This window comes from Ambystoma mexicanum, chromosome 5p, assembly GCF_040938575.1.
Source record: "Ambystoma mexicanum isolate Mex_15411 chromosome 5p, UKY_AmexF1_1, whole genome shotgun sequence".
In the NCBI taxonomy this organism is placed as follows: Eukaryota; Metazoa; Chordata; class Amphibia; order Caudata; family Ambystomatidae; genus Ambystoma; species Ambystoma mexicanum.
The window spans coordinates 23222542-23246064 of NC_090930.1; the positions used below are offsets into that span (position 1 = coordinate 23222542).

Genomic DNA, 23523 nt, shown 5'->3' on the forward strand with positions numbered 1-23523 from the left:
TTTCTGGCATTCAGGCAGAGATCGTTGGCGGCACACCACTCCTGGATGGTGGACAGTCAGAGATGAGAGAGGGAGAAGAGGTGGCTGCAGGGAGCCTGAAAATGAGCTGAGTATTATCCGCATAGCAATGGAAGTTCGGGCAGAGAGCGGCAATGCGGTGGGCAAGAAGTGCCAGGTATTGGTTGAACAGCCAGGGAGAGAGGTTAGACCCCTGGGGAACACCACAGGTAGAGATAGAGATAGAGATGGAGGAGAGGAAGGACCTGAGTTGGACCTGGGAGGGTCGATCATAGACAAAAGAAGTCAACCATGCCAGGGCTTGACCCGTGATGCCCAGGCTTTCACAGAGACGGTTGAGCAGGATGGCATGGTTGACCGTGTCAAAGGCAGATGAGAGATCAAGTAAGATGAGGACACAGGGGTTGTTGGAATCAAGGTTAGAGAGCAGGTCTTCACGGATGTTCAGAAGAGCAATTTTCGTGCTTCTGGCAGCCCTGAAGCCAGACTGATGGTCGTGGAGACAACCAACAGATTCAGTGTGAAGATTAAGCTGGGAGATGGCCAGCTTTTCCAGGAGTTTTTCCAGGAAAGGAGTGATGGAGATTGGGCGATAGCTAGCAGGGCAGGAAGGGTCGGCAGAGGGTTTCTTAAGATGTGGACGCACAAGGGAGTGCTTCAGGGGGGAGGGGAAGACTCCAGTGATGGAGTGGTTACAGAAATCAGCTAGGGCAGGAGCCAGGGAGTCAATGGGTCCTTGATGGTTTCGGAGGAACAGGGGTGAACCTGTTTAGACGAGACTTTCATAGATCGGACTTGTCTAAAAACCTCATCTGGGGAGAACAGGGGAAAGGCAGAGAAGGAGGGAGGAGAGGTGGCCGCAGAAGGGCCCAAGGAAGCGCAGGGAGTAGAGGGGGAAAGAGAGGACAAGATGTCCTGAGTTTTAGAGATGAAGAGAGAAGCCAGGGCCGTGCAGAGGGCTTGGGAAGGGACAGGAGAGGTAGAGACTGCGGCAGGATTGGCCATTTCTTTGCAGATTTTAAAGAGTTCGCCGAGTTGTTGGATGCCTCAGAGACGCGGGCTTGGATGTGAGCTCTCTTCTTAGTGCGCACAGAGAGCCGGTATTGCCTTTGGAGCAGCCGGCAGGCCAATGTGTCAGAGGATGTACGTGAAACAAGCCATTTTCTCTCAGCCACCCTGCACTTGTGTTTAAGGGTGTCGAAGACGGAGTCGTACCAGGAGTTGCACTTGGCTTTCGTCTTCAGGCAGATCCTCATGACAGGGGCAAGAACATAGAGAGTGTCTGATATAGCAGAGTGGAGCATGGAAAGGGCTGTGTCAGGGTGTGAGTCAGCCAAAGGGGTAAGAGGGGGAGAGAAAGTGGCAGCGAAAGCCTCCAATGACACACGCTTCATGGGTCTGATGACCGAGAAGGTGGGTGGCAATGATGGAGAAGGCTTGGTATGGGGGATAGAGAGGGTGAGCTGGGAAGAAAAGGAGAAAGTGATCACTCCATGCCAGGAGAGAGGAGTGGTGAGAGGACTAGAAAGGCGAAGGTCAGAGGAGATCAGAACATCCAGCGTATGCCCTGCAGAGTGAGTCGGGCCAGAGGAAGGGCAGAAAGCATCCAGGTGGATGTTGAAGTCTCCAAGAAGGAGTGAGTGAGTGGTCGAGGCCAGGAGGGAAGAGGAGAGGTCTGACCACTCAGAGGAAGGAGGAGATCTGACTAGGTGGCCGATAGATGGTAGCCACAGTAAGGGAATGGCTAAGAGACAGAGAGCCTGCAGACGAGGCATTCGAAGGATGAGTAGGCATTAATGTAATTGTATTCTCTATTATCAGGTGATACCGTGTTTAGCAGGTCCAGCCCTATCCATTCCTCCTGCCTAGGGATCCACCCCTTCAGATCACGTCCTCCTCAATGACCCCACCTTGCCGGCTGAGGTCCCTCCTCCTCTTTATACCTTCTCCAATTCTCAAGCTCTAGTAAATTCCTACTCTGTCACTCTCTCTAACATGTACCACCCTTATCGGCTTCCTTTGATCACTATTCTTCTCTCCCAGCATCCTCCCACTTCTACACTGCTCTCTTCTGCTCTGTACCGGCTCCTCTCACTTCTGGGGCCACTACCGCTTCCATTTCTTTCTCCTCTGGCTTCTCACCAACCTCCTCCTCCTCCTCCTCAAGCTCCTCACTCACCTTCCTCATCCTGATGTTGCAGCACCCAGATTCAGATGAAGCTCTATTCACCTCCTAATGTTTCACTCCCTCCTCTTTCTCCCCACCAACCTTCTGATCGTCTGCCACCATCCTTTGATATTCCCAACATCCTCACCAGCATCTTCCTTCATTTCACAATCCTTGTTGTTTTCTCCAATATCTTCCTTAACCTCAATCTTGACTTATCTCCCTCCTTCTAATCTTCATTCAGCTCTTCTTTCAATACTTCTCTAGATCTTGCCACCAACTCTCATTCTATCACCTTCAACAATTCTTCAGATGACATCTCCTCCACTGTACTGTCCCCTAGGCCCCTAATCCCACAACGAGAGATATATATAGTGCCCCGCTCAATAAAACACCCAGGGAATACAGTGCCCTGCTCACTGTACAGGGCTCGGGGATACAGTGCCCTGCTCGCTGTACAGGTCACAGGGATGCAGTGCCTTACTCACTGTACTGATCCCTGGGATCTAGTGTCCTCCTCACTGTACAGATCCCAGGGATACAGTGCCCTGCTCATTGTACAGGTCACAGGGATACAGTGTCCTGCTCACTGTACGGGTACCAGGGATACAGTGTCCTGCTCACTGTACGGGTGCCAGGGATACAGTGTCCTGCTCACTGTACAGATCCCAGGGATACAGTGCCCTGCTCATTGTACAGGACACAGGGATACAGGGTCCTGCTCACTGTACTGGCCCCTGGGATCTAGTGCCCTAATCACCATACTGGTACCTGGGATCTAGTGTCCTCCTCACTGTACAGGTGGCAGGGATACAGTGTCCTCCTCACTGTACGGGTCCCAGGAATACAGTGTCCTGCTCACTGTACGGGTCCCAGGGATACAGTGTCCTGCTCACTGTACGGGCACCAGGGATACAGTGCAGTGCTTGCTGTACAGGTCCCAGGGATACAGTGTCCTGCTCACTGTACTGGTCCCTAGGATCTAGTGTCCTGTTCACTGTACAGGTCCCAGGGATACAGTGCCCTGCTCGCTGTACTGGTCCCAGAGATACAGTGCAGTGCTTGCTATACGGGTCCCAGGTGTCAGTCTAGAAAAATGGATACCTCTACTTTGTGACCGCAAACGTATTTTGATGGCCGTGGGCCAACCGTCTCATGCACTATATGACAGAATATAGGTTTTCGAATTTGCCAATGAACGGCCATTTTGATGTAACAAGAATCGCCATTTTGTTTTCTAACCATTGCTCATTGCTTTCTGTTCTTATTGCTTTGCAGTACATTTTCCGCTTACACTGCTCAACTTTAAAACATTGTTGTCTGCACGTAAAAGGACAAGGCCGCAGGGCCGCGAGGATAACAAGAGTTCGCTGAAACAACGTAGGCAGCGCCAGTAAGAATGCCCGGCTCCCTCCCGAATGTAGCCTTGAAGCAGAGCTGCAGAGCATTTAATCGTTTCGCAGCTGCCAGCCAGTCTCGTTATATGGTAGAATATGTTAGAATAAAGCAGCTAAAGGCTTGAATTAAGCTCTTCTTACGGCCCCCCCTTTGCTGAGCCCCGTTAGAGCGTGTCGGCTCCCAGGACACGAATAGCACCTCATAGATAGCAAGGTCTGGAATGCAACTCTCCCCCCGTATGTAACTCGCTTCCAAGAACAGAAGCGCTGTGTTCTGTGCAACAACTGAAAGATGCCTCCACACTCACAAATTGCAAATTGTTACTAGAATAGATGTTTGAAGGTGTCATAGTTGTCGAAAATGTCCATCATCACACCAAGTTCAAAGAAACCCAATAAAGGGGGTGTTAAACATGTCATAGCTGATTGTTTGATATGCATTTTGTATATATCTAACTGATGTACGTAATTCACTCTCTTGCGTCCCTCGAGGTCTAGAGATACACGTCGCGGGGAGTGAGACCGAGTTGGCCAACTGAGACGTTTGCTTTGCAATAAACCCTAGCGTTGGGAATACAACCTCGTGTCTGGCGTATCTATCGTGTGTGGTGACTCGCCTTGTTTCCATAGACGTTAGGGACCCCTAGGGGCCCCTTTCACAGGGATACAGTGCAGTGCTTGCTGTACGGGTCCCAGGGATACAGTGTCCTGCTCACTGTACGGGTCCCAGGGATACAGTGTCCTGCTCACTGTACAAGTGCCAGGGATACAGTGCCCTGCTCAATGTACGGGTCCCAGGGATACAGTGTCCTGCTCACTGTACTGGTCCCTGGTCTCTAGTGCCCTGCTCACTGTACAGGTCCCAGGGATACAGTGTCCTGCTCACTGTACAGGTCCCGGGGATACAGTGCCCTACTTGTTGTACTGATCTCTAGGATCTAGTGTCCTGCTCACTGTGCTGGTCCCAGGGATACAGTGCAGTGCTTGCTGTACGGGTTCCAGGGATACAGTGCAGTGCTTGCTGTACGGGTCCCAGGGATACAGTGTCCTGCTCACTGTATGGGTCCCAGGGATACAGTGTCCTGCTCACTGTACAGGTGCCAGGGATACAGTGTCCTGCTCACTGTACGGGTCACAGGGATACAGTGTCCTGCTCACTGTACGGGTCACAGGGATACAGTGTCCTGCTCACTGTACTGATCCCTGGGATCGAGTGCCCTGCTCACTGTACAGGTCCCAGGGATACAGTGTCCTGCTCACTGTACAGGTCCCAGGAATACAGTGTCCTGCTCACTGTACTGGTCCCTGGGATCTAGTGTCCTGATCACTGAACAGGTCGCAGAGATACAGTGCAGTGCATGCTGCACTGGTCCCTGGAATCTAGTGTCATGCTCACTGTACAGGTCCCAGGGATACCGTGTCCTGCTCACTGTACTGGTCCCTGGGATCTAGTGTGCTGCTCACAGTACAGGTCCAAGGGATACAGTGCCCTGCTCACTGTACTGGTCCCAGGGATACTGTGTCCTGCTCACTGTACTGATCCCTAGGATCTAGTGTCCTGATCACTGTACAGATCCAGAGGATACAGTGCCCTGCTCACTGCACTGATCCGTATGATCTAGCATTCTGCTCACTGTACATGTCCCAGGGATACAGTGTCCTGCTCACTGTACAGGTCTCAGGGATACAGTGTCCTGCTTACTGTACAGGTCCCAGAGATACAGTGCAGTGCTTGCTGTACAGGTCCCTGGGATCTAGGGTCCTCCTCACTGTACAGGTCCCAGGGATACAGTGTCCTGCTCACTATACAGATCCCAGGGATACAGTGTCTGGATCGCTATACTGATCCATGAGATCTAGTGTCCTGCTCACTGTACTGGTCCCAGGGATACTGTGTCCTGCTCACTGTACTGATCCCTAGGATCTAGTGTCCTGATCACTGTACAGATCCAGAGGATACAGTGCCCTGCTCACTGCACTGATCCGTATGATCTAGCATTCTGCTCACTGTACATGTCCCAGGGATACAGTGTCCTGCTCACTGTACAGGTCTCAGGGATACAGTGTCCTGCTTACTGTACAGGTCCCAGAGATACAGTGCAGTGCTTGCTGTACAGGTCCCTGGGATCTAGGGTCCTCCTCACTGTACAGGTCCCAGGGATACAGTGTCCTGCTCACTATACAGATCCCAGGGATACAGTGTCTGGATCGCTATACTGATCCATGAGATCTAGTGTCCTGCTCACTGTATGGGTCCCAGGGATACAGTGTCCTGCTCACTGTACAGGTGCCAGGGATACAGTGTCCTGCTCACTGTACGGGTCACAGGGATACAGTGTCCTGCTCACTGTACGGGTCACAGGGATACAGTGTCCTGCTCACTGTACTGATCCCTGGGATCGAGTGCCCTGCTCACTGTACAGGTCCCAGGGATACAGTGTCCTGCTCACTGTACAGGTCCCAGGAATACAGTGTCCTGCTCACTGTACTGGTCCCTGGGATCTAGTGTCCTGATCACTGAACAGGTCGCAGAGATACAGTGCAGTGCATGCTGCACTGGTCCCTGGAATCTAGTGTCATGCTCACTGTACAGGTCCCAGGGATACCGTGTCCTGCTCACTGTACTGGTCCCTGGGATCTAGTGTGCTGCTCACAGTACAGGTCCAAGGGATACAGTGCCCTGCTCACTGTACTGGTCCCAGGGATACTGTGTCCTGCTCACTGTACTGATCCCTAGGATCTAGTGTCCTGATCACTGTACAGATCCAGAGGATACAGTGCCCTGCTCACTGCACTGATCCGTATGATCTAGCATTCTGCTCACTGTACATGTCCCAGGGATACAGTGTCCTGCTCACTGTACAGGTCTCAGGGATACAGTGTCCTGCTTACTGTACAGGTCCCAGAGATACAGTGCAGTGCTTGCTGTACAGGTCCCTGGGATCTAGGGTCCTCCTCACTGTACAGGTCCCAGGGATACAGTGTCCTGCTCACTATACAGATCCCAGGGATACAGTGCCAGGATCGCTATACTGATCCATGGGATCTAGTGTCCTGCTCACTGTACGGGTCCCAGGGATACAGTCCCCTGCTCGCTGTACTGGTGCCTAAGATTTAGTGCCCTGCTCACTGTACAGGTCTTGTTTTCCTTCTTATAATTGTCTTGCAACACTTTAAAGAAGAACTGGAGTGTCTTCATTGTATTATTTACACTGCCTCAAAAGCCTTCTTAAATTACTATATACAAACTAACCTGCACTATCAAAAAGCAAGGAACCTTCAAGTCACTGTTCAGTTGCCTCAAATAAACGTGTGGATTGTTAAAAAAAAGTACTACCGTATAAATATTAATTGACATTAAACAAGAGCTGCTTCTGAAAGCTCTGTGCGTAGTTTACTTTTCCTCACAGAAGACTTCTTGGTCCTTGACGTGATGCGGGCCCATGTTGGAAGGTCCTTTCCTCGAAAGGGCCTTGGAGAACGAGAACGCTGATGTAACCGTCCGCTTCACACGTGCATAAATAAACAAAGTTCTTTTAGTTCACTGACCTTTAGCTTAGTGTACATATAAAATAAACCATTATTGTTATATAACTTTTAGTGCGTCAGTGTTTCTTTGGCCTATGTGTATACTCGAAGCTCTTTGTACCTTCATACAGCCCTTCCTCCCTCCTAAGATAAGCCTGACTGCTCAGCCATTACTACCAACAAAACGTGTGTGGTTCAGGCCTACACTAAGAGTTGGAGCCCTGTGTCCCAAGTGTGGGTCTTTTAAAGTCTTACAAAAGGTGGACTTTTTGTAAAACTCCCTAACACTTTTCCTCAGACTAATTCTTGACTGCTCATCCACCTACCTTGATTGGGTTTTGGCTAACCTCTCACGGTTTCCCCTGTTTATCATAAATAGGATGGCCTCCTAAAATCCTTCTCTTTACAAATAAATTCGGAGACACTGAACGCAAGCCAACCCAGCCAAGGTAAGGTAGCATAGCAGTAGGGTCTAGACTCAGAAGAGTGTGAGAGTGGTCTAGGGCTACAATGAGGCACAAAGAGCAACATGAATAATTTCAGTTAGACAGGGAAGTACACACATACACAATTATTTATTAGGCCTTTAAAATGCACAAAGGAAATTAAACCTCTAGGCAAAAATGCTCACACACTTACAAACAGATATAAACAATCACCCTTAGTAGAAGGAAGAAAGCATTACATAACATTAAATAGCCAGCGTAAAACAGATAAGTAGTCAGGAGCACATAGTTCAGTAGAGTCACTTTAGAGTAGGGGTGCACAACTGATTTTGACAGAGGGCCGAAAGTACCTTACATGAGGGCTATAGTGGGCCGAAAAGTAAATGTGGGCGGGGCGGTAGGCGGGGCGTGGCAGGAGGCTTTTTAAACCCCCAATTTGTACTAAACACATGGAAAAAGAATGTTTTTGAGGGGTAACGATTTTTATTTGCATTTCAAACTTACATTTTGTACTACACATTTTCCATTGTTATCATTTATTTCTATTTAGTTATTGTATCTCGCCTGTTTAATTAACTTATATATATTTTATTGACCCTAGATACACTATGTCCCAGGGCCCCCTTACCCCCAACCAAACACTATGCCCCATGGCCCCCTCACCCCCAACCAAACACTATGCCCCATGTCCCTCACCCCCAACCAAACACTATGCCCCATGGCCCCCTCACCCCCAACCAAACACTATGCCCCATGGCCCCCTCACCCCCAACCAAACACTATGCCCCATGGCCCCCTCACCCCCAACCAAACACTATGCCCCATGGCCCCTCACCCCCAACCAAACACTATGCCCCATGGCCCCCTCACCCCAACCAAACACTATGCCCCATGGCCTCCTCACCCCCAACCAAACACTATGCCCCATGGCCTCCTCACCCCCAACCAAACACTATGCCCCATGGCCTCCTCACCCCCAACCAAACCCCCCACCTCATGGCCCCCTCACCCCTAACCAAACCCCCCAACTCAGCACACACACAAACATGCACCAATACAGACCCGAACCCCCACCCCCCAAATCAGCACACACACAAACATGCACCCATAAAGATCCGAACCCCCCACCCCCCCAACTCCAAACCCCCACCCCAACTCAGCACACACACAAACATGCACCCATACAAACCCGAACCCCCACCCCTCCAAATCAGCAAACTCTCAAACAAGCGCCCATACAGACCCGAACCCCCACCCCCCAACTCAGCACACAAAAAACATTTAAATCAAAACATTCATACACATCCGACACACATCCGACACCCACCCACCCCTGCATCTCAACATACACACATAAATACATTCAAATACAAACATTCACACACCCCCCCACATCTCAACATACACACAAAATACATTCAAATACATTCATACACATCCGACACACCCCCCCACCCCCGCATCTCAACATACACACAAAATACATTCAAATACAAACATTCATACACATCCGACACACCCCCCCCCCGCAACATACACACATACACACAAACATAAAGCAAAACAAACCCGACACACAAACACAAACAGACCACTTACCGGAGACGTGCTGGAAGGCAGGCAGGTAAGCGGCAGGTAAGCTGGAACGCTGGAATCGTACTACAGCTGGCGTGGTCCAAGGCTGAAACGCCTTCCGGCATCAAGCCTAATGGACCACGCCAGCCGTAGTGCTGGCCCTCCATTGGTGCAGCACACACGCATTACGTGGCTCGTAGGAGCGACGTGATGCGTGTGTGCGCTGAGCCAATGAGGGCCAGTGTTTTCACCGGCCCGGAAGACAACAAAGTCAAAAGGGCATGGCGGGCCGCAACTGGCCCGCGGGCCGTATGTTGTGCACCCATGCTTTAGAGTAACCATAAAACAGCTCCCCAACATTTATTAAGTCCTGTCCTAAGATTTCTTGGTACCTTGTGCCCTAAAGTCATCAGTTTCAAAGTTACACTTTTCAGGATGCCATTGGTAATGTTTCAGAAATCAAAAAGGCAAGAAAAGTTCAGGTAAGTAACTCACTCAATCCCAGATACCAGGATAGGCCTAGGAAGGGATATGTGAACAGGCCTCCACCGAACAAATTCAGGAAAGAGGGAGATAGTGAAAGGACTTTATGCCCAGGCAACACTATGGAAAGCATGTGGGAAAGGAACAGGTGTGTTAACTCATCCCCCGTGGCTCTGAGTTCTCCAGAGACCACTGCCGAGATTCCGGATTCTGTTGGGGGCACAATCTTCTGTGCTTGGTCCCAAGCGAGTTCACCTTCGGACGCAGGATTTAGTATTGGTCGGTCGCAGTGCTTAAATCTCAGTTCCAGGCTCTTTCCAGCTCAGCACCAGGTGGAAAAAGAAAATGAAGACTTCTGTGGAGCAGGTGACCTCTGCGAGGGGTCAGAAATTAAAGCCGGGCACAAAGTTATGTTTTTGGTTTAAGACTTTTATTAACTAAAACGGGTTGTGAAAATTCCTCTCTGACCCTGCTCTAAGAGGAGTTTCCTTACCTACCACTAAAAATATAGGATCTGTCGGTCAGGATGTTAGAAATCAAAAGCTGTCATTGTGTCTAAACGTTCTATTCTGACCCTCACACTACAAACTAAATAATAAAGTGAGAAGGGGAAGGTCTTTAACATGGTTTTGGCAAAAAGTGTTCATAAAAATAGAACAGCTCCAATGTAAATGATCTCCAAATTGGAAAAGACCTTGGTTCCAGCGGGTGATTCCCTTCCCCTGGATTCCTCACTGGTATCACAAATATGTCTTGATCTAACAGTTCTTTGTGTCTTTCTTGGCCCACAACAATCCTGTTAGATGTAAAGCTGTTTAGCCTTTTAAGTATTTCTTTAACAAAAGGTCCTTCTTTAACACAAGTTCCTTCTTTGTTCAACAAACAATGTCTTTGCTTGACACTTTTTGTAGGTTTGCACGTTGCCTGCCAATCCCCTGCCAGGACTTCTCTTCTTGTATTTGCAGCTGCCTGGTATATTATTGCCAGGACTTCACATTTGTACAGTTTCTCTTTATATCCACAATCACATACAACTTATTTGACTCAGTATATATATCTGTTTGAATGTTCGCTTGTACTTTCCGCACATTTGCACTTCATGCATTCATATTGGCTGCTCGGACATCTTTTCACCCTCTTCCGTGGCTCCGCTCCTGCAGGCCTGCTTCCTTTCAGGTCCCATTAAGGATACCACTGCCTCTTCAAGCTGCCGAGCGCCCAGGATTCCTCTCGCATCTCCTGCAGTCTCCACAGCACGCACACTCTTGCAGCGCTGTTCCCTTTCTCTTCTGGACAGCTCCTCTGCTGCGCCACACCGGCCCATGCCTCAAGCGCTCCTACACCTCTGTGGGAGATTGGACGTCTTTCCCTGAGCTCTCTCTCACAGTTTGGTTACCATTTTTTAACAGTCTAGCGTACAAGTGCTTACACCGATCAACTAGCATGCTCATTGAGTTTGAAGCTCCTGCTGCTCAGCATCAATTCCTTCATTATGCTCCTCGTCTCAATACTTAGGTGGTTGTGGGACTTGAAGTCAACTGATATTAACTGATGACTTAGTGGTGGTGGGAATTGAACTTCATTGATGGTTCTTGATGCATAGAACATGGAGAATCTTTCTCAATGATTCCATATGGAAGATCAGTTCTACATGAAGGTAAATTAGAACTGAAAAGGGTTTTGTTGGAGCTTTTCCACTTCAGGTTATGAGGGGAGTTTGGCCTGAAGGATGCTGGGAAAGAGTTTCTTTATTTTCCCTAAACGGGGGAATAGATATGGAATAGGCAATTAGGGTATTGGGTATCAAGGGACTTCCTCATGGAAGAATGGGGGATACTGCGCTTCATCCAATTAAGCCATGACAATTCCCTGGTGGCTGTCTCCTCCCATGTTATCCTCCCTCATAACAGCCCCCAACGAAGGTCACCCTTCCTATGCACTCTCCAGAGATAGGTGCTGGGAGCCCCTGTGGACTGTAATAGTGACGTGGAGACTCATTACTAATCCAGACAAGACCAAAGCGGCTCTTATACAGATGGACTGGATCCATACCATAGACCATATGCAAAAACCTATATTGACAACATCACTTTCTCCTTATGTTAAAAAAAGGGCATCTCATGATGGAATGCGAAGGCACTTGAGAAAGGGCAGTTTGCGTCAGCTTGTTGAAACTGAGGAGCACCTCCTCTCTGAAATGTTTTGGGACAGCCTCATAGCGGGCCAGGAAACATTGTTGAATCTTAACGTCATCAAGGTCTTGCATCTGAGTGGATCATTCCTCTGACTCGCTATTGAAAGGTCCCATTGTATCATACATTTCATCATACATTAGAATGAGGAAGATACAGAAGGCTTGTGTCTTCTTTGTTCTCTTTGGTTACCTTTTGTTTCTTGTTCCTTTGTCTCTTGTCTTTGTCTGTTAGCACTTGATTGGCTTTATGAAAGGCTAAGGATGTTTATGGGATAGAGGAAAGTTTACAATATGAATTTTAGGTTTTAATCGATTTTATAGTACCTGTTTTACTTAATGCTTTTTACTGTTTAAATGTTGATTTATAGGAATTTCCTTTTTGTTTTATATGGTTTCTGTGTAAAAATCGATTATTCGGTTGTACACACAAATAATAAATAAAAAAATAAAATAAAATAATAATAATAATAATATAGCCCCGAGGGTCAGGATCAGGTAGTGGCAGCCGTTCTCTGGCCACAAGGGAGGAGGTTATCATCGGGGGAATCTGTGATGACTCCATTGGATTGATCACACCATAGGACGCCTCCAGGGAGCAAAGAAGATGGATAGCAACAGGAGTCCCCATTGTCGGGTGGCGATCTTCAATGGATGAACAAAGGAGCAGGCGTCTTGAAGTGCAAGCTGAAGAGCCTCCCAGTTCTAAGCATGCACTCGGAACGGTCAACGGCTGCAGCGAGGTAGCCCAGGAGACAGTTGATGAGTCCACTGGTTGGTCGAGGGACCTGAAGACACGGATCCTTGAGCAGGGGTCGAGACTGGTTGTTTCCACCAGTCTAGCGGATGAAGCACCAATGAAGGCCTTACTGAAATGAGGACAGAGGAGCAGGGCCTCACAAGGACTGCACTGGAGTCGATGTTGGTCAGCTGCACTTCTTCGTAGGGGTCCTGGCTCCAATGATGATCTGTCGAATGGCTGCACGAGTCCTCCTTCGAGCCAGGATTTGAACTGGGAGCTCCCCCAAACCCATCAATGGCAAGGATATGCATTATTCAAACCGGCAGTGGTTATGCAATCATGAATCTCAGGAGAGTGTGGTGAAAGGTTTAGTTAAGCATACATAGATCGCTCTTAATAATACAAGTTGGGGGGAATGTATACAAATATAATTCTATTTAAGCCTTGGACTAATCAATCAAAAACCACAGGTAAGTAAATCACAAACACGCATTCCTAGCATATGCACATTCAGCCTGGGGTGCTCTGGCTACTTTAAAGACAGTAAGATCAGCATTATAGAATCCCATACTATGGTAAAGCAACAGAGGGAAGAAAGTTCAGTAATATCTCTCCCTCCCTCCCTCTCTCCCTCCCTCCCTCCCTCCCTCCCTCCCTCACTCCCTCACTCCCTCACTCCCTCCCTCTCACAAAAAGTATTTGTTTTGCATTTCTAGTGGTTCTTAAACACAGACCACAAAACAAAATGGCAGGGGCGTAGAAGTCTTTAAATGCATTGGTAGCCCAATGGCCAGTACATATGGGTTTTCTGGCTACCAACGTGGAAAAGAGGCTACAGGACAACACAGCCAAAAAAAATGAATTAACTGCCAGTTACCACCAACCTTTGCCTAATGCACTTTGAGCGAGAAACACCATTCAGTGATAACATGGGGTGCTAAAAGATCACTGTTGCCCTGGTAACCATATGGGCTACTAAGGGAAGGACCACCAATCGGACTTGCAGGGGACTTCACTAATAGTCCCTCTTTCTCCAAAAGAGTCTGGAAACTAAAAAAGCCAGCATACATGCTAAGGGGCGCAACAACAGTCACTGCATAGGAGGCTTCCATCAGGTAAAGCCACGATGCTGAGGGATGGAGGAAGGGGACACTAGAGAATGCAGAGCAACATTATCAGTGACACCCAGGGGGATTGTGTGGACTCCGGCATGCACAAATAAGTCCAAAGCTTATAACCCATGCATGACCTCAAATATCAAGTCAATGCTAGCCAGACAGAGATCCATCCTACTGGGACACCTGCTACCCTTTCTTCCCCTCACTCTGGCCATCCTCTATGGGCTCTCCCCATTCTACTTCATCTGAAGCCAGAAACCTTTGAGTCATCTTCGACTCCTCTCTCTCTTTCCTCGAAGCCCCACTTTCAACTCTTCCTTCTCTTTGGAATTCTCGCTTTTCTCACTTTCCCCCAGAGGCTCAATGTTACCACAGCCATGGTTCTCTCTAGGCTAGACGACTGTAATAGCCTTCTCTTGAATCTACCCTCTTGCTCCCTACAATCCCTTCAGCTAATCTTGAATGGGGCAGCAAGACGAATCCTTTGCCTCAAGCCCAGGTACCACATCTCTCTCCTGCCCTAAAAACTCTTCACTGGCTCCCGGTTGCTGCAAGGATCCAATTAAAATCTCTCTGCATCATCTATATGGGTGTCATGGGCCGGAGACCACGCTATCTGCAACTTGCTCTTACTAAATACTCTCCCTCTAGACCTCTACATTCCTCTGGTACCAAGGAGTGTCATGCGTTTCGCTAAACAGAGAGCCGATGCCCGATCTCTCTCCTCAGCAGGCTCCCACTTATGTAATAGCTTCCCCTTCCTCTTCGTCTTGAGCCTAATCTCCTGAAATTCTGGAAGCTCCTCAAGAGTTTCCTGTTCACCTTGTCTGCTAATCCCACAGTTGATGAGATTGGTGACCGGGACCTTATGAGTCCTTCGGGGCGCTGGCCTCCCACACCCATTCGCCTTCAGGCTCCGCCCACCCTCAGCTCTTGCCTTGGCACGCACTGGCCCATGACACTGTAGGCCTGCACTTACATACTTATTGCAGCTGAACACTCCCTAGCACTTCCTACTCTGGGCACTTACATCTGCTACTCACCCACGAGCACAGGCACAGCAGCGCTCAGCCCACCCCTACTCCCTCTTCCCCACTGTGCACTTGCACGCTCTGAATGTTCACAAGGCCAATTGGGTCCATCTTTATCCTCCATTGTGTTACATTTTCAATCCCATGTTACCTCCCTGTTGCCCTGTGGGTGCTTTAAAACATAATTTACTTGTTGCATAATCACCTAACAAATGCACAATAAATAAATAAACTTGAGCTTTCCGAAAGGATGCCAAAGTACTGCTTATCTTTGAGAAGATGAAGGCAGAATTGCAGAATACTGACCTGAGGTGTATAAGGTCCAGGTGTCATTGGATCAAAGCTTTCCAAGTCGGCTTCATCCAGAGCAGCCTCCTTGGCAGTGGAAATATCCTTCTCCAACTGCGTCAAGTGCTCGTCGTACTAGAGGATGGGAAAGGAAAGAAACGTTTAGTTAGAAGGCCTACAGTGCCACATGGATTTTTGCGCTCGGAAACACTTGTGTACGAGCGCGATAGAAATAAAATATCAATATCAATGTGAAAGCAAGTTACTGGGTAGCAATAGGTGCCATACTTTGCCTTCCTTCACAGGTTTCCAATGCGTTGTGATCCCTGTTTAGATGGATTCCCAGAATCAACCCTGGGGGAATATTCTAAGAAGCCACCCTATTCTAGTGAGCATGCAGGGAACAGATACTAAAGTCTAGCCACATGCTAGAAAGATAGGTGACTGAGCAGTAAGGCATGGACTCTGGTGAAGGCAGGGGTGGAGTATTGGTTCAAAGAAACACACACAGAGCCCTCCAATAATTCAAGTTAGACAGAAGGTAGAAAACCACAATATGAATAAGGCCAGAAGAAACACTATGCAAGGAAAATAAAAGGCAAGTAATGGCACATATATACATTCACCATGGGCTGCTCTTGCTAATGATCACCAACACTTCACGCTTAAGACAGTTAAATATAGTTCCGAAATAAAACTCCAGCAGTATGTGCTAAAGTCAGTGAAGAAAAACAAGTATTGTAGAGCCACTGCCTTAGAATATAAGATGCCTAGCATGTAAACACGTCCATGATAAAATGAATGGGGCCTTGTGTCGTAAGTGTCACAAGTCCCCAAGGCAACCACGTGTAGGGAGCAAGGCCTCTTTTTAAATAGCAGAGCAAGTTTTGGCAAAGCCAACAGGTTAGTGCAAGTTTCCCACGAATGCAAGAACAAATGTTAGCAACGTTATTTAGGGGCCCCTCCAATACCCAGGAGGGCGGGGATCCTTGGTTAGAACTCCAAATATCACAACCTGGAAAGTGAGCGGTAGGGTTAGGACTGGAGCATGTTAAACCCTATGGCGGAAAGGGAGGAGAGAAAAGCTAAGCAAGCGCAACTCCCTTACTCCGATTCGAGTGAGAACTACCCCAAGAGTTACTTAATTCACTGGGCCCCCTTACTTCAGTAAAAGGTCATGCAGCAGGGCGTCTGGGGGCCGGGATCGTGTCAGGCAAGTCAGTGGTTCCCCACTCTGGTGAGACGATTAATGTGACTGTACAGCTCGCGATGACCCTGGCATGAAGCGATAAAGACTACCTTGATGCACATGGCGTCAGGAGACTTTCAGGACATGGTGTTGGTGGGCTCTCGAAGATCACCACTTTCAAACAGATTGTGACCCTCGTGCAGAGACAAAGAAGCCCTGTCCTGCAAGGCACCTCTTCGTACTGTTGAGCAGCAACTGCAGGGCAACAGTTCTTGTGTCAAACTGGGAGTCTGCAGCATTCCAAGTCCAAACTTAGGACTGTGACCGTGCATCAAAGAGGCCCAGGAGGAAGCTGGTCAGTCCAGAAGTGATGAGAGTCTTCAGGAGATAAGCTCAGAGGAGCAGGGCTTCGCCAGGACTTTGCTGTCGGTAATGCTGATTGGTTGCAACTGACATCCAGGAGTCTTCAGCATGATGCTCTGCTTCAAAGAGGTCTGCAAAGAATGGCTGCAGGAGTCCTCCTTTCAGCGGAACACTGAGCTGTGGTGGCCCCCGAGCCGACCACTGGAAAGGATATGCACCATTCGAACTGGCAGGAAATGTTCGATCATGGAGAGTCTCCTGCCTTCAAATCCACCAAGCAAAAGACACACTTTTGCCAATATGTGGACTGAGACCATAGCCATACAGTCTCAGCCCCCACATCTGGAAACAAGCACATACTGCCTCTCTGCCTGCGAAAGCCATAGTTTGGCCTGGGAGAGGGCTATCCTTAAATGGATTTTCTAGACCTGTGAGGGCAGGAAGGAGGCCAAAGGAGAAGATGGCCAAAGGACAAGTGAGAAACATGTGGCACAACTATTTTAGAGTATATTGGACCTCATTCCGAATGGGGCGGTCCGGTACAACAGGATATCGACAAGAATAAAACGGGTGAAACTACCCAGTAAAGCCAGATGCTCACAAACTGCTCTTCTATACAAAGATGCAGCATATGTTCCTAAAATATTTCAGTATGGTTCTATCATGTGGTCCTTCGTTTCCTTGGCTGATGAGCCCCGTGAGGAATCCACAAATACCACAGGAGCTGGCGTAAAATCATGCACACATTCAGACCAGGGTGGCAATTGAGCGCACATTTTGTGTGTGGAAGGCACGCTTCCAATGTCTACATCATACTGGGGGGGGGGGCGGGCCTCATAAGCCGGATAAGGTGGGCAAGATCGTGTTGGCATGCGCCATGTTGCACAACATCTGCATTTGGCGCAACATACCCCTGCCCCTATATGTGGACTGCCCCCCCTGAGGATGGTGAAGGCATGCATGCAGATGGCACACATGCGAATACTACGCGTGCAGAGGCCAGGCAGGGTCGCATCACCTGCCAGGAGCTCATTGAGATTTTTCATGTATGCTGTTTGCCATTTACCTGGGCAATGCTCACTTCACTGTTCACCTCACACAATAAATGCATGCACACAAAGATTTATTGTCCATTCAAGGCTGCAAGTGTGAATTTTCTTTTTATGATTTGGAGTGGCATTCTGGATATATATGCAGTGTACATCCCAACACCCACCCCAAAAAACCGTACCCACTCAAAACCCCCCAAAAAACCCTGCCCACTCTAAGTACACAACAGTATGCATCAGCGTGACCACCATGTCCAGGTTTGTTTGAAAGGCGGATGGACCTTGGTGTGCCTTCTAGTGAGCCATCAGAGGGTGTGCTGATGGATGAGGGTTCAGAACCCTGGGCACGGATGTACTGCAATGTCAACTGCAAGGCCTGCTACGGTAGATGAGGCATCTGTGTGCTCGCGCACCCTTTTCCCAAGTGTCACCATGGCAGGTGTTACTTGTCCGAGTGCGCGTGCAATGCGGCGGGTGCTCCTCTGCATGGTATTGCGGATTTTGCGCATTTCTGTGAGTTGCTCACCAGCCACTGTGTGAATTCCCACCTGCTGGTGCTCGATCTGGTCCAGCCGTGCCCTTATTGCACGCAGGTTACCATCTGGCAGTGGTTGCAGGCTGTGTGGGCTTGGGGGTGTGGCTGTACTAAATCCAGGTCTGCGTCCCCTCATACTGTTGATAGGAGTCCATGGCCACTTCCTGTTCCACGTTTGAGTCTGGCTCTTTGGAAATATCCACATGCAACATCTGTCTGTGGCCATGTGGCGGGGGGGCCGGCGTGCGTGTGGGCACTGTCCTGTATCGCATGTGTACTCTCGCTCCCTGTGGTGTTGTAGGGCACGACAACAGTGTGTGCAGGTTGCCTAGGTGGGGCTGGGCTGGCACTGCCACGGGTGGTGGTGGCTGGGCTGGCACTACCATAGGTGGTGGTGGTGGTGGCTGGCACTGCCTGGGGTGGTGGTGGCTGGGCTGACACTGTCTGGGGTGGTGGTGGCGGCTGGCACTGCCTGCGGTTGTGTTGACTGTGCTGGTGTCGCTCAACTGCCATACTGCCTGCTGTGTCCGACAGTGTGTCTGGCCTGCACAGGTGTGGCGCCTCTCCTGGGTGCATGCGATGGTCCTGCCTCGTCGCTGTCCGCGGAGTGCGTCCCTGTTGGGGAGACGAGATGTGCTGTCAGCTGTTGGCCACACATGTCCTCAGTCATGCATTATACATCACATGCAGAGTAGACAACTGTGTTGTTGGTGAAATGTGTCTCACGTGGGTCTTCTTGCTTAGATGGATGACCTTGCAGGGGCGGGGTTCATGGAGGGGGAGTGGGGTACATGCAGGATGTGTGCCAAGTGCATACCTGTGTGTCTATCGGGGTGGTACAGCCATCTAAGGGTGGACAGTGCGTTCAATGCCATGGGTCAGGCCACTTGGCTTGGCCATTGTTCGGCACCCTGATGGTGGAGGCATGCAAAAGGGAGGGGAGTGAGGGGGGGGGAGCGCACATGTACATGTATTTGTACTTGCTGCCTTCTCCTTGTGTCCCTGCACCAGCCTCGGCGTCTCCAATGCCCTCAATCCCCTCCATGTAAAGGATGCTGCTCAGGAACTCCTCTCACAGCATGAGTCATAGGGGCTCCACAGTGATTCCACCTGTGGCTGTGCACTCCCGCCTGTGCTTTACAATGGCTGAGCACACCTTGGCCTGGAGGTTGTCCCACCTCTTGCGGCAATCCTTTCTCCAGCGGGGGACGGACCTGACAGCTGTGACGTTGGCCACCACTTCACCCCATATGGCACAATTCCTCTGGCACTTTGTCTTGCGCTGCCTTCTTCCAAACAGCTTCTTAGCATACTGCAATACTGCAGCAGGGCTGTCAGTTCACCGTCTGCAAACTTAGGTTTGCGTAGGTCCTTGCCTGGGTTGCTGTGTTCCTGGGACATGTTTTCCGGGTGTTTCCGTGCCTGGATGGCTGTAGATTGCAGTTGATTGAGGTGGATTTTGTTTTTGTAATGACTGGTGGCCTACTTCCAGTTTTCGCTGCACTTCAGGTTCCGGCACTGGCATTACTGCCAATCGGTGTTTGCACTGTTTTTTGGGCGGAAGCGGCAGGGGCGCCTTTTCTTGTCTGCAAATGCCGGATGTTTTCTCTATTCATCCGTTGATACCGGCAATCCGGTATTAACACTTCCGGCATGGGATTGTGCACATGCCTGTGTACTCATAGTACAGCAAGGATTCTGCCGCATGCGCATCCGGAAACGCTAATACCGGATTGCCAGTATTAACAGATTTTTAACGGGTAACTCAGAATGAGGGCGATAGTTCTCAAAATGGCATAATGGGGTGAAATGCAAAAGCGCTTGCGAGTGCCAGAAGAAAAAGTGATATAAAGTACCCTAAAAACACCCCTCTGTGAGGTGATATGTGCAGTTTAAAAACAACAAAGAATTATTTGGTAATAGTCGACAATAAAGATGAGCCAAGCAAGGTGAGTAAAGCAAAAAAGGTTTTACTTACCTCCAACAGCAAAATGTTGGGGGGGGGGAGAGATTCCACACATTTCTTTATGGAGGGGAAGCAGCAAAAAGAAAATCTTAGCTTAGAGTGAGAGAAATGTGCTAAAATTACCAGAGCTACTACGAGTGAGCCAGTTTTGCTCCCTGCAATGTACAGCTTCTGTCCCAATTAATGGGAACTGATAACTAAGCAGTGAATGATGTACGAAGGGGACAGCTTGGGTGGGACTGGAATAGAAAACGCTGGGTGTGTCTCGGGAATGAGATTCAGAAGGACCTATTTCTAGGTGAATCAGGCAAGAGGGAAGAGTACGACCTAACACACGATCTCTTGCACGCTCAAGCTATTTCTTTTAATTTTAGTATAACAGGAAGTACGTTTTATTAACACAATAATGATATTCAGCAAAGTGCAGAAAATGTAAGGTTAGTGCCACAAACATGGCATGTGGTGACAACTACGCCGGGCACAACCTGGATGTACTCATCTCTTCTGACATCCCCCTCTCGAACCCTCTCACCACTCCTGTTTCTTGGACTGACCACTTTCTTCTCTCTTCCCACCTGACTTTCCTTCTCGCGCACTCCGCTCATCCACCTCCAACTCTCTGAGGGTCAGACGCTTCTCCAGGCAGAGAGTGGGGGTAGATCTCTCTCCTCAGCTAGTGCCTCTCCCTGGAACAGCCTCCCTGCCTCTCTCAAACTTGAACAGGATCACCTCAGGTTTAGGAAGCAACTCAAGACCTTCCTTTTTGTTTCTGCTTTCTGTCTCCCCTGCTGTCCTTGTCTGCTGCACTACCTGGTTATCTGGCCTCCCTCTAAACCTTATGCGGACCAAGCTCCTTCATGACCGTTAGCACCATGCACTGCCTCCAAGCCTACTGCGCACTAGAGACTGTATCTGCAACCCTACAGTCTTCCTGCCTCCTTGCATTTACTTAGAATCGGCCACCCCAGCAGGACCTTTGCTTGCACTCTCCCTTTCCCTCCCCCTGGCACCTTTCCTCTCCCTTCCCCTTGCACGATCTGAATGACACAAGTTCCCCTTTGTCTTCCCCTTGATTGTCTTGTCGCACCTAGAAACACTTGTGTACAGGCGCATTAAGTGACTTATCATATCATATATCAATGTGCAACGAAGCTGTACATCAATTGTACTCATTGAAATGAACAGTACCACATTATGCCCGAACCTACTAATCCACTATGTCAAAATGTTTTCAACCAAACCATAAACGCAAAGGGCCTTCAACACAATAGGGTGTCACGGAGCACGTTGCTGCACACAAACTATCTATTTCATAAGGAGAAGCAGAGTTCAGTTCATACATTTTGGCACTTTGAAACACAATGTGATGCTGTATAAGCACCTTACAAATGCACAATAAATAAAATACATTATTTGCAGTGTTTGGCACTGTGTATGTTGTCAAAGGAGCCCTCACGCTATTTCACATTAAATCGACCCTTAAAAAGGACGAGACACTGTGAGAATGACCTGAAGGACGTCAAGGGGGTGAATCCAGGTGGCAAGGCGAGTGCAGTGAGCAATGCACAGACGCCGATACAGTGCAGGGGGAACAAAACAAAGTGCAGTCTGTAATGGGACACGGTGAACACTGTGGAGAAAAGGAGAAAAGGAAATGGGCATAACAGGGGAATCAAATCAACCCGTGATGACGGTGAGAAAGGTGAATGTGGAATTTGCACAACGCGGTGTAATAACAGAACTTGTTCATGGTTCACGGAGGACTACCAATCCCAGCAGGCCTTACTTTAATACTTGTACATCGGTCCGCAAACTGAAAAACCATAGAAACCGAATCAGCAGGAAAACACTGCACTTACCTTACATATGTGCGTGCTGTGCATGCGGAACAATGGGAACCCAAAAAGGGGGGAAAAGACCGGGTGAATATGGGGTGGAATGGGGAATAAAGGTGGGAGGGTCCACAACCAGAATCAAGGAGATTAGGAACATCTGGGATTGAGAGGGGAAGGGGATAACCTCTTCCTGAGTGTGCAGAAGGAGAGTTGAATGAGTGGAGCAGAGGTGCCCGTACTCACGGCCCGATAGCCCTCAGCACTGGCGAAAGGCAGAAGAAGCTGTGCATGACTTTGGCTGAACATTTCATTTTCCTTTTCCAAGAAGGCAAGCTCCAGATAAAGGACGCGGGCTTGCGGTAACGTCCTGAGAGGCAACATGACCCTGAGCCAGGGGAAGGACGTGGTGTTTTTCTTCCGTTATTGAACTATTGCATTTTCCCTGGTCACAGAAGGGCTGCGCTCCCGTCAGGACAACCACACGGCTAACGTTATACAGAGTTGTGGCATTGTGGACCTTTATTATTTACAAGAAAACTAGAAGTGTAATCAAATTAAAGGGGCTTATTATTTCCATCTACCACGTGTTCTGCGCCTACTATTTAACAGACACATTGTTAGGGAGGGTTTACCACATCCCTCCGGTAAGGGGTCGAAGAGACGCAACCTTAGTGGGAGAACAGGGTGTCGATCCAGTTAGACCAACACTCTCTCAATGGTTTACAAAGCATAACATAAATCCACCACCTGCCAGCATTGGTGTTGGGGGCGGGTGCCAGCAAACGTGATGCGAGGCTGCTTCCTGGGTCTACACCCACCATGCCATGGAGGACCGTGGCTTGTTACAGTGAAATCTATGATACTCCTGCACTTCTATTTTGCAGCTTTGCATCCATAGTTTTCTATGGAACCCCATTCTTTTTGCTCTGTTTTTATACTGTTCTGAAAGGATAAGCCTTCAGGTACACTCTCTGGGCTTTTGCTCATTGTCCTAGGGAAACTTATCAGTCCTCCAGACTATTAATAATGCAAAACGGTCCCCCTTTGAATTCTTGTACTTTTTAACTTTGCACAAGGCACCTCACAGTGCAATGCAATGGAAATACTTTTGTATCTCCCTAACTTTTTACACTTGGGATTTTTGTTTACTGTTTATGTGCCTAAAGACAAGTCCCATGTTTACATTATTTTTGTTGTGCACATTTGCATTTACCGGGTATGTCTACCAAATGAGGCTAGTGTCCCAAGATGGCTGTGCCACAAGACTTGCACTTTGGCCTTCTTCCTGCCATCTCAGTCCAAGAATGTCTCCAAGAATGTCTCCAACGGATGTTATTTCCTGTCCCTCCTCGGTCTCTCTCAACACCTCCACAACCATGGCTTGGTTTAAGATGGATTTCCACAATCTACCCTGGGGGTGGCTTATGGGAAGCCTAGCAATTATGGTGAACAGGGAGACACTGAGGTCCAGCCAAACACATTCAAGGTAGGTAGCAGGGAGACAAGATTTAGACTCGGGAGTGCTGCGAGGGTCGCGTCTAGGGCTACAATGAGTCCACACAAAGCAACACCAATAATTACAGTTAGACAGGTAAGTACAAA

General features: G+C 48.9%; 1 protein-coding gene across 5 annotated transcripts in view; it reads right to left on the bottom strand.

Annotated features, from left to right (window-relative positions):
• The window catches only part of TAF1 (TATA-box binding protein associated factor 1), a 1380965-nt gene that overhangs the window by 165048 nt on the left and 1192394 nt on the right, over positions 1-23523 (bottom strand). For all 5 annotated transcript variants that reach the window (XM_069612352.1, XM_069612355.1, XM_069612353.1 and 2 more), the window contains exon 35: positions 15003-15119. In XM_069612352.1, the coding sequence (XP_069468453.1) occupies positions 15003-15119 (117 nt within the window). The remainder of the gene's footprint in view (positions 1-15002; positions 15120-23523) is intronic.